Below are 11959 nucleotides of genomic sequence, written 5' to 3' on the forward strand. Positions count from 1 at the left end.
TGATCAAACAATGAAGATGTTCTGTATATGAAGTTTGAGTTTCCGTGGGTGTTTTCATTGTCTGTTTGGTTATAGTGGTTACTGCTGCCCATGTTTGCAGTAGCAGCCCAGTACTTCGTCTGATTATCCCAAACAAACTACTGTTGCTGCTGCTGGAGATGCAAAACATCTGCTAGGTGTTTGACAAACTGAATCTCTATTGCCTTTTATCATTTTGTAGCAGAAAAGCAGGTACTGACTGATATGACATATTTTTAAACAGTATAAAAACTGCTGCTAAAATATTTAAATCTTGCAGCTGTGACTGTGTATGATAGAAATTACATCAACATCAATATTTGGATATGGTGCAAACATATGAAGCTCCTAAAGCAATAATGGCGTTGATGTTTGAGGAAAGGTCTACGCTGACGGTCAAGCACTGAGCTGCCCATCTGGCTCTGCTAGTCTGATCTGTGTGTGTGTGTGTGTGTGGGTACACATTATACGTGCATGTGTGGCTGGCTGTGTTCTTGCAAAGGACGTTCTGGTGCCCTGCCAGTCTGTCTGCATCTCTGATGAGAGCCTGTGGTGCAACACCTGTATTAGGCCGTCAAAGACCAAACAACAGCCACTGCATTGTAATGTGGAGGTTTTGTGTTGCGTGTGAGCCACTGTGATTATACCCTCGCAGTCACAGCAGAGTGCAGGCCACTTTTAATGCTTTCCTGCAAAAACATCTCATGCCCACCCCCTGTGCATTTAGTGAGCACTCAGACACAGTCTTCCCTCAATCAGGAGCTGTTTTACATGTCATAAACTCTCATTTTCCTTTTACTCTGTCACTTATTCACGGCCCTTTCCCAGCAGTGTGAATCAAAAACAGTGACTCATTTGGTTTTCAGCAGCTTACATCACAACACGTGCAAAGTGTACGGGCTCCATCTAACTCTCACAGTCTCTCATTCACTCTGACGCACCAAGACACTTGGGAACATAAAGTCTTGTGCTCAAGCTCTTTATAGTATCAATATAAGCACTGAGGCACATTGGGGTAGTGTAATGTCGCCCACATTCAGGTGAGAAGTTTGCACCCAAGGGTGTGAAATTGTGCTGAGCTTTCAACCTTCGTCTGAGGATTGACTGCTTCATGTCTTCCTCACCTTGTATATCACAAGGCCAGTCTGGTGTTCATGGAAATGTGTGTTATGCAACACCTCACACCTGTAAATGCATGTCTGGCAAGGCAATGAGCAATAATTGTTGTGTGTGGGTGCTCTTGATCTTCCCCTGCCACTGGAAAATAATGTTATCAGTATCTTAAAAGCTCCTGAGTGTGAAAGAACTGGCATGTCAGCTAATTTGCGGGTAAATTCGTTTTCTTTTTCTATAAGCGTCCTTTTCCTGAAAGTCAATCAATGGAAACTGATCAAATTGCACTAGATGCTGTGTAAACAGCTGTGGTGGCAGGCATTTTATTTTCCGCTTTTCAGTCCTGATTCAGCAATCAAACTGTTTCTCTCATCATCGGCTTTGTTTTTCCTCTATGATGCCAATCCCTCCTCTTTTTCCTGTTGCATAATATGATGTCATTCTTAGCAGTAAAATGTCCCTTCAGAATTAAACAGTGGAAATCCTACACTGCCAAAAACAGTGGGATTGTCCCTCTAAGGGTTTTTAAAATCATTGCCAAAAATAATTATGGCGCCTATTATTTTCATCCCTTTTCTCCATCTAATGATATCACTAGTATTTATTCTCTTTGTCTTAATCTCAAATGCAAATTCTTTCACATGCAGAATGGTCTATGTTAGGTATCTGTGTTGTTATTTTAAGAAATTTTGAGAAATATTCCAGTAAAGGTATAATAAAAATGAAATGATGCATGCATGCTATGGCTGAAACAGTGCAGTGGAATGGAAACAAATGCACACCCCAAAAAACACTGATGTAGTTTCAGTAGATGGAAGCACCACAGGTCAGTGACCCATTGCAAGAATACTGTCGTAGATGGTGAGAGAGCAAACATCTGTAACCTACCGGAAGAGTAATCATCATTAGAAAGTGCATTCATAGTTCAAGATGTGCATGTGCACTGTTTCAGCAGGCAAGCATCATTTTCTGGCTCCCATTAATGCTACATCACTGTATAAAAACGTTGCCTGTGGAAGATGTTGCATGTGCTTTGCGATCCTCCCTTCTCTTTAGGGCCAGTAAAGGATTTGGGACTGTTTGGGACTGGATGCCGGAGTCTTAGGTTACATAAGAAAAACACACCTCTGTGGTTAAAGCATTGAAGGACACTGATGATTTTCCATGTGGAATAAAAACGACAAGCCAAGCAGGCGGGAAGATTGATCTTGTGGAACCAAACACACAGACACGTGCTTCTGCAGTGGCTGCTTCTGGAAGGAACACAGATCATTGTCATCAGGATGTTTAAGAATTTGGCTTGGGTCATAGAGGTCAGACCACAAACGTCTACTCTGTTGCACCCATGGGCACATTTGTCATTGCTTTGTTCAAACCCATAGATTTTTATTTTAAATTCTAAAGTTTCCAAAAATATCAAACATGTCTTGCTGGATTACAGGGAAATGTGTATAAAATGATACATAAGACATCTACATTTTCTATTTGATATCATGGTGCAGCCATAAAACAGCAGCATCTTGGATTTGAATATTTCAATCAGTATAGGTTTCATGCAGCTTCAATGAAATGTTGCAAACAGTAGATACAGAATATATATGCATCACGGTTGTACAATATGGGTAAAAAATCAAACTTTGAAGCTTCTCAAAGGGAAATTTAAGTCAGAGTTAAACCAGAATTAATGGGGTTAAGGAAAACATAAAAGAGAAGAAAGAGAGGCCATATGACAGATGAGAGGAAGTTCAACCAGCTCATAGCAGATACTAATTGTCTTTACGTCCTTTGAGACCAGAGAAATGGCCTTTGCATACCTGAAGTAGACACATTTGCAATGGGCTCTAACGGTGATTTATTTGCTATTTCCTATTTAGTCTCTGTGTCTTTTAAGCTGTACCACAACAGCAGAACAGGCCAAGTCCCTATAGACAGCAGGAGAGGGGAGAGTTGGGGCACAGGTGGGGCACAGGCCTCTGCATATAAAGCCAACCAGGAGGGAGGAGTAGTATGCAATAAAACATTTTTTTCCACTATAATGTGTCCTGTCAAATAAAAGTCCTTAAATTTATGGTCCGCATTGAATTATGATTCTATGGCATCTGGCCTTTGCAGAAAGCATGGATTTGGTGGGAAGAAAGGAAGAGCAAAAACACCGCATCCCCATTCCCACCCAGCCAGCCAGCCTATCCTCCTGTGCCAGACATCCTGCCCAGCTGGCCTGGCAGTGGGGGAACATAGCACCAGCGTGCCCCCAGGTCTACTGGTGAGCCAGGTTGTCTTGCTTTTGAGCTCATCTGGCAAATGGCAGCTGATGCTTTCAATACCTGCTGTGATCTAGCAGACAAAAACTACTGACAGACACTCTCCCCTCAAGCCTAGGCGATAAATTCCTCTAATATTGGACTTACAGTTAATGGCATGGTGGTTTAATGGTAAAACTATGAGCTACGGGGGAAGTAAGTGGTACAGCCACTCTCATTTTTACAAACAGCTGAATGGCAGTAGACACATAAAGTGATGCTGTCCGGTCAAAACAACCTGCAGACGGGCCAACTGCTGAGATACAATGAAAAAATTGTCTACAGGAAAAAACAGACATCAGATTGTGTATTTTTCCACTGTTACTGTGTGACATGCACATTGCCCATCCCATTCACCTGCCCACTGTCTCAAAAAAACGGTGGAATTTTACACACACTCCACAGCCCTTAGCTTTCCCCTACCCCACCATACTACTCGTCCCCTCCCACTCTCTGACAGTTAACTGTATAAATATCCTACTCTCAGCATTGCTGGAATTCAGACACTGACCTGCACACTGCAGAGACACCCAGAGGCGAAGAGGCATTATAAATTAGAGGAGACTAAAACTGAAGAAGAAATAGACACTATTCTGAACAGACAAGAAGAGGGAGAAAAGCCTTTGCATCCCTGTAAAACCTCCACTCAATCTGAACCACCATGTGGCTCCAGGTGTCTGTTTTGTATCTGTCCTGCTTGGTGTTGACTAGCCAGAGTCAGGGTGATGACCGTGCCTCCCTGCGCCGCTCCAATAACCACAACGGAAAGTGCCAGTACACCTTCACTGTGGCCAGTCCAGAAGAATCCAGCTGTCTTGGGGGGAGTGCGGGACCAGAGATGGAGGGAGTCCTGTCCCGGCTCACCCTGCTAGAGGCTTTGGTCAGCCGATTGGTAGCAGGAGGAGAAGAAGGAGACAGCGGGACAAGGGTTGGGAGTAACAGTGAAGAAGGTCTTCAGGAGGCATATTCCCAGGTTACAGCAGAGAGAGACCAGCTCCAGAAGCATACAGAGCAACTGAACATACAGCTCCAGGAGCTGCAAAAGAGGCTGGAAGAGCTGAGCCAGGAGGCAGAGACCCTGAGGCAGACACCCTGCCAACAGAGACAAACCTCTGGGAAGGTCCAGCATGAGGGCAGCCAGAGACCCGCCAACGGTATGTACAGTGACCAAGGGAGGGAACACACAAAGAAATTATTCATTTTATTTTATTAGTGTACAGGTACATCAAAAGGAAAACATACATTTATCTTGACTGATGAAAATATGTTTGACTTCTGCTTTGAGGAGCCAAGATGGATTTAAATAAACTGGGAGCATAAATATATTTCTGCTGTGTTTGTTGTGATAGTTTGAATTTGTTCCTGCAACTGCAACCTTTTTTTTTTTTTTTTTTTTTTTTTTTTTGATGAATGTCCCTGTAATTGAGTAGGCTGTGAAAAGTCTGCAGGGGTAACAGGTCAGGTTACACTTAGCTGGCCCAGGTTGAGCAAGGGGATTGGAATTTACAACACAGACTCTTCTTTTACGGCTTTGTCACTCATGCTTGTCCATTTAAGTGTGTGATCATTTTCGGGAAAGCAGTAACTTGGTTATAGGGGAACCTGCCTCAGCGTGAGACAAAAAATGAGGCGCTCAGACTTTGAAGTTGACAGGGTGTGTTAGGGCTGACTTATGTCACATTGAAGCTGTTTATCTGTTAGTGAGTCTGGAGCTTCCAATATTAACCATAATTAACTTTGTATAATTATTTCCCTCTACCCTCCAAAAAATCCCTTCTAATCAATGTCTAGATGAACTATTTATTTTGTCACTTACAATTTTTTTTTTTTTTTTTTTGCCAAATTACTAATTGCGTGCTCATCCAAAGATAATGATGCATGTTTCTACTTGGTTGTGTCTCTGACAGACCCTGCTTATGCGGCCTATCAAGAGATGAAGGCTGAGGTGACAGAGGTTCCAGCATCCCACCTCATTCCTGATGAGAGTCACAACTTCACAGGTACAAATCCTATGTCCTATGTCCATATCTCTGGCCTGATGTAATTCAAAACAGCCTTGTGGCCCAGTGAGAAGCATCCTTTGAGCTTTGCACACTTAAGCCAACAGATTTTTGCATTTCATTGTTCAAAAAAATGACTCAAATCTTTCACCACCAGCAAATGTTGATGCAAATCAACACCTTGTAAATTTACAATCAATGTGAACCCTGCATTTTAATTTTGACTTCCCACCTCTAAGGTAAGCATGTACCTCTGTCTCTGCCTGTAGGCTGTGGAGAGCTGGTGTCAGTGGGAGAGCCTGTTTTACACAGGAAGGCTGACGGTATCACAGGGAAATATGGAGTTTGGCTGCAGGACCCTGAGCCCCAGGGCTCTCAGTACACTAACAGGACTGTGTGGCGCATTGACACTGTGGGCAAAGATGTGCGTCAGCTCTTTGCCTATGAAGACATGGAGCAGTTTTCCCGTGGTTTCCCTATGAAGGTGCTGGTCCTGCCTGAGCCCGTGGAGAGCACGGGTGCAACACTGTACCGCAGCTCTTTCTACTACCAACGACGACGCAGCCGTACCCTGATCCGCTACGACTTGGCCTCTGAGAGCTTGGCATCACGCCTGGACCTGCCACATGCTGGCTTCCAGGGCCAGCACCCTTACTCCTGGGGTGGCTACACTGACATCGACCTGGCGGTGGACGAACAGGGTCTGTGGGCTATCTACAGCACCAACAAGGCCAAGGGTGCCATTGTAATTTCCCAGCTAGACCCCGAGAGCCTGGAGGTGAGGAGGACCTGGCAGACCAACATCCGCAAGCACACAGTGGCCAATGCCTTCATGGTGTGTGGTCGTCTGTACACGGTGGCCAGCTATACTGCACCCAACACCACCATCAACCATGTCTTTGACACAGCCACAGGCGAGGGTCGGGCCATCTCTGTGCCCCTCAAGAACAAATACCGTTACAACAGCATGGTGGACTACAACCACAGCCAGAGGAAGTTGTACGCCTGGGACAACTTCCACATGGTCACCTACGACATCAGACTGGGCCGGGTCAGCCATGGCAGCAGCTAAAGAGGACAGACAGAGAGGGACTGGTGTCCACTGGACTGCGATTACAGAGCTGATCTAAGAGGAAGTGAATGACACAACATCATTTAAACTGGTCTCTGTTCTAAAATTAATATGAGACTCTTGTGTTTGTTCACTGACTCACTAGAACCTATTTTTTTCTACTCATGTTTATATGTAACAGATGTTTCTTGGCAACAAAGAAATCTTCCTGTCTGCCAAGGTGGATTTAGCTATCATAGACCTCCTGATGATCTCAATAATCAATTTAAATAGCTAACATAGTTTTAATATTTCATTTTAAATTCAAAATTGTGCAATATTTTTTTTTTTAATGTTGTCTGTTTTTAGATGTCCATGTCATTTAAGATGTCAATAAAGATTTAAATGATACAAATTTGCTTGTCTGTGTAATAATATGGTCTGCAACTTTTAAGATATTGTTACAGATCCTTGAGAAATTAAAATATAACATATAATGTAAATTGAACATGTAACATTTTTTATGCCGCCAAGTGTGCCCCTTAGATGTCAACACATAATAAGGAGGCAATGCAAACAAATTATATGAAATTAAGCAATGCCTTTATAAAGAGTATGCATTCATGGGTATTATTTATTTATTTATTTATTTATTTAGCCAGTCGGTCAGTTAGTTAGTTACTTAGTTAGTTAGAGTAAATCTTATAAATGGATATGAGGCCTTACTGGGTATGTTTTTTGCTTTCCTGGTTTCACTTTGGGCTGCACAGGAAAACTGAACGGCAGGAATTACTCACAGCAACAATGCTGTAACTCAGCAGTCGCAAAGCTGACCTCTTCCCTTTTGACAGAGGAGACAAATTCATGCAGAGGTGAATATATTATTACAGCCATTTCAAATACAAACATGTGAAAGATCAGAATCAAGTCTAATTACAATAAATAAGCAGGGATTTGTGCACATACAGTTAACAACTTAGTTTGGCAACACATATAGACAATAAATAGTAGACCACATATATCCCTACACACACTCAACATTCATTACCTCTGTGTATGCATGAATGTACCCAGAGATAGACAGTTTTGAATACAATTAAATGGATTTTTCAAAAGGTCATGGCTGTCAAGCTAAGATTGTACATGTCATGAAAAAGTATTTTAAATATTTTAACAAAAGTTTCTTTATTTGTGTATGCCAACTATGGACAGCCTGCATGCAGGCTGTCCATGTTGCAAGAATGTACACCATAATAAAATGCTTGAGTGACATGGTCTATTATATGTTATATATCTTGTCCACTAACAGTGAATGTGAGGTCCTGTTGCATGCATATTTTCATGTTAGCTGTCAGGAAGTCACTGAGCAAGTTTCACCAAATTGCAATCCTGTATGTTTATCATACTTTGGGAATAAAATTATTATGATTATGATTGGGTAGGTCAGCAACTGACTGTCTGCATGCAGACCACCAACACAAACCATCCATTAGCAAACAGTAAATATGGCTTCCTCTGCACTAAACTGACTTCAGTTGAACTTCTTGCATTCTGCCGTCCAGCCATACTGAAGCGGCAGCTGCTGTGACTCTTCATAAAGAAACTCACAGCCAGGGTTACAAGGTCACTTTTGACATGTGACCAAGATCAAAACCACAGCGGTCGCAAATGCAGACTTTTTCTTGTTATGTGCTGCCATCTGTAGACAACAGTCTGCATCTGCATTCTGCATGCAGGCTGTCCAGCTCTAGCTCCATCAACAGTTTTGTCATATTAGCTCCAATTGTGCCACAGAAAACTGAGCTGCTTGTCTAAAGGGCCACAGTTTCTAATTATTTGGGGCTGGAAACTGAATGGCAGTGTTTTAGAGTCACCAGCACTGCTTAACAACACTGTAAGAGGAGATGGGGATGAATTATAATGACAGTCAGGAGACTCAGTGGCAGCTGATGGAAACTTTGTTAAGTGGTGAGTTGGTCTCCCCCCACCCACATTCACACCAGTGTGGTGCACCCCACTGTGGACTGCCGCAGCTCAGTGCAATACCACACACCTTATATGGGCACTACACTACAGCATATTGAGGTGAAAAGTTAACTTTAACAGGAAGCAGACCATTTGTGTCATTGCAAATACTGCAGAACAAACTGCTCCTGTAATTTGTTCTCTTGGGAAGATAACAAACTTTACTTTTGAGCACAATTTTCTTTGATTGGAATATTAAAATATGCTTGTTAAAATTCTCTTGCAGTATTAGGAGCATAGGTCCAGGTATCATAAATACATAGTGCAACAAGCTGCTTGTGCATCTTAATGTGTAACAGAATCCCAATGACTATAGATCTCAACCAAATCATTTATGTGGCCTTAATGCTTGAAAAATAATGAGGAAAAAACAGCTACATAATTAGAGATAAAATACTATAATAAATACAGTAATAAACACAATAAACACACACACAAAAAAAAACATTCTAAATTTTTTCTGCTCAGATGAAAAATACAGTTCACTTTCATAACAGGAGGGAATTTTAACAGAGACACTGTCATGCTGCAGGGTTTTGTCACACAAAGCCAATGTGTGTAGGATAAAACACATGCTGCCAGTCTGTGGGTCCACCTTAAATCCTGTTGAGTCTCTCTCTCAGCCGCAGGAGCAGTAGGTCCTGCAAGCAGTCCCAGGTCACCCACAACCTCTCCACCAGGCTGTACTGACAGTAGCCCATCACCAGGCCAAATCCAACATCTGTCACATAATGTCTGGCCAGCAGCAGTCGAGACAGGCTCACCAGGGCAGCCCAGGCCAGTACCAGGACCCGCATGGAGGCCGTGTCCACCATCTGGGCCAGGAGGAACCGGGCACACATGGCTGCCCGCGTGGCATGGCCTGATGGGAAGGAGTAGCGCTCCACAAAGAAGGTGGAGAGGATGTCAGAGCGGCTCTGGGCTGGCCTCCGACGGCGCACCAGGGTCTTCACAACCCTGACCAGCAGCAAGTCCAACAGCAGAGCTGCGAGGATTGAAAAAGAGAGGGATTTCAACTTCCATTGCAAGCAGAAAACTTCTCATCCTTGCCCCACTACGTGTTCTCTCATTTTCGTTGTTTTTTCAAAGAGACTCCTCTCTCTACTCAGCTTTTCTTCTATACCTCTCCCTGCATTTCTCTCTTAAATGAGCATTTTATGGTCACAGAAGAAAGCAGCTAAGGCTGTGACCTTTAATCTGCTTACCATCAGCTGTTTAAAATATCTGTAATCCAGAAAATGCCGCTACTTCTATGGTTGCACTGATCATAAGACCATCAACTAAATGCATAAAATTGTAAGATGTAAATTTAAAAAAAAAAAAAAAAAAAAAAGATTTTTGAAAATGACGACGCCCATTTAACTGTATTGGAAAAACACTCTTTCTTAGAGAAAATGCAAATGCAAATCTAACTCTTTCCCTGTTTAGAAGACTTTTAGCAGTTTCCAAAATGAAATGCCATCCTGTATCCCCTGTCAGGAATAGCGCTGCCATTTCACTACAGGACAATATCACAAGAATATAGGGTCTGATCTCAAATATGTCAGTCAGCAAATATAAGCCATGCAAGCAACTCGTGTGAGTCCTGTGCATGTCCGTCAGTGATCACAGATGCCAGCAACTGAGAGGAGAAAACTTTCCATTGCTGCACCCCGGCTTTGTTCTTCGGTATGCTTGAAATGTTGAACGGTCACTGGGACACAGAGCTGACAAACGATCCGCAGGCCCATGCAATATCTGATACCTCGCTGGATCGATGCGGCTTTGGCCACTTATGCTCTGCTGTGTTTCAATTGCTATTAACATTATGCAGCTTTGAACGGGCCTCATTAATGCCACTGATTACTCTCCAGCGGCTGTACAGCGTGGTGCAATGTACAGTGCGTAATTACGCATTGGCTCACCCCACTGTGGTGTGGCGCTCGATTAAAAACTGCGCAGGCAATGACCTCATTACAAGACAATCATCACCCAATATGACCAAAATAAATGTCAAACAATGCAAAAAATAATTAAAATAAATAAATAAATAAAATAACCACACATTTTCTGAAAATCATCAATGTGTTTTCTTTTCTGATAAGTTCTGATCCTATTATCTGTTTTATTTTAAATTTCATTAGACGACGATTTATGTCAGCAGAAAAAGTAGATACATTTTATTTTACACATAAAGAGATACGTAGATTGGATACATCTCTTAAGCCTGGCAGAGGTAACTATATAAAAAAGTCGAGAAACCCCAATCTTAAAAACAAATCTCAGTGAATAATAATCATGGATGAAAAATTTAAGCAAAAGGCAAGAAATAAAGCACGCAAAATTATTTATAAATTGCGATTGCAGCAATTCCAAAAACACAAAACAGTTCGGCTTCACAATAAACTCTTTCACTCTTACGCGTCTAATGTTTGACAATATCTAAATTCAAAGAGACACACTCACCCAAGGCCAAGTTCAACATGATTTCTTGCTCCACGACTGTCTCTCCGCGGAAAAGAGTGTACAGAGTGCCGACAAGCCAGGGGATGACATGCCCGGAGAGCTCCACCAGGCGCACCAGGGGCCGTATGCTGCCCCATGGAGACTCCTCACAGGCGCACACCCCCAGCCGCTTGGATAGCCACAGATCTATGGCCAACAAAAACCTCAGAGTTATAGTAAATATTGGCTGGCTCAGACTGACTGAAAAATCATCACTTTGCGCTCCAGAGGAAAAATACGAACAGCTGGAGCCCCGGCGGCGCGCGTGCCACTCGGATGATGATGCCCGGTTTCCACAGATACCTACACGACAGCTATTTCTCCTAGACATTTGCAAAGACATGTTTGCTCCACAAAGTGTACAAAGTGCCTCAATAGCCTATCCGTCCTTCATTTATTGGCTATCTTTAGCCAGTAAACCCATTGATCCTCCAGCGCTCAGACGCAACATCACATCCTCCAAACTGGAGATCCGGACACGGCGGATAAAATGTTGCCAAATCTTTGCCGGACTGCTCCGGTCACGTGGTTAAAATGCTACACTGCAAAAATTATACTTAGTAACAAGTCATTTAATCCAGTATGGAAGATTAAAGATAGGTTTTAAATTATTTGTTGAAACGTGTGAAGAAATACATCAAAGACATCATGTTCTTCGTTTCCAGTGAATCTTGTTTCATTTGTTTTGATGAGTCAAGTGTCACTTTGAGGACGCTTTGCCTGGAATGACCTGCCGTTGACTGTCTTGTATGGCTGCTGACATTTATGTCAAGAAAGTCTGACAAGTGCACTGGGTAGCCTACAACTAAGTGGAAGTATGTCTCAGCCCACTGGCAGATTTTTTTTCACCCACTTTATGACTGACTAATGGCTTCTTAATATCAACATTGTTGCACTGTCGTTCAAAAAGTAACCCAGAGCTACGCATATGACACTCTGTGGAAAGGGGAATGACTTTTTGTAAAATC

The 11959-nt window shown here is 42.6% G+C and overlaps 2 protein-coding genes across 2 annotated transcripts; one reads left to right on the forward strand and one right to left on the reverse strand.

The window, feature by feature from the left end:
• Positions 1-4041: 4041 nt before the first annotated feature.
• LOC115375436 (myocilin-like) lies at positions 4042-6539 on the forward strand. Its single transcript, XM_030074824.1, has 3 exons — positions 4042-4585; positions 5339-5431; positions 5701-6539. Exons 1-3 carry the CDS (start codon positions 4093-4095, stop codon positions 6501-6503), a joined length of 1389 nt encoding a protein of 462 aa, XP_029930684.1. The 5' UTR covers positions 4042-4092; the 3' UTR covers positions 6504-6539.
• Positions 6540-9103: 2564 nt separating this feature from the next.
• On the reverse strand, positions 9104-11418 carry LOC115374840 (phospholipid phosphatase 6-like). Its single transcript, XM_030073982.1, has 2 exons — positions 10953-11418; positions 9104-9492 (listed from the first exon to the last, which is right to left on the reverse strand). The coding sequence occupies exons 1-2, from the start codon at positions 11332-11334 to the stop codon at positions 9104-9106; spliced, it is 771 nt and encodes a 256-aa protein (XP_029929842.1). The 5' UTR covers positions 11335-11418.
• Positions 11419-11959: the final 541 nt, after the last annotated feature.

This window comes from Myripristis murdjan, chromosome 17, assembly GCF_902150065.1.
Source record: "Myripristis murdjan chromosome 17, fMyrMur1.1, whole genome shotgun sequence".
Lineage (NCBI taxonomy): Eukaryota > Metazoa > Chordata > Actinopteri > Holocentriformes > Holocentridae > Myripristis > Myripristis murdjan.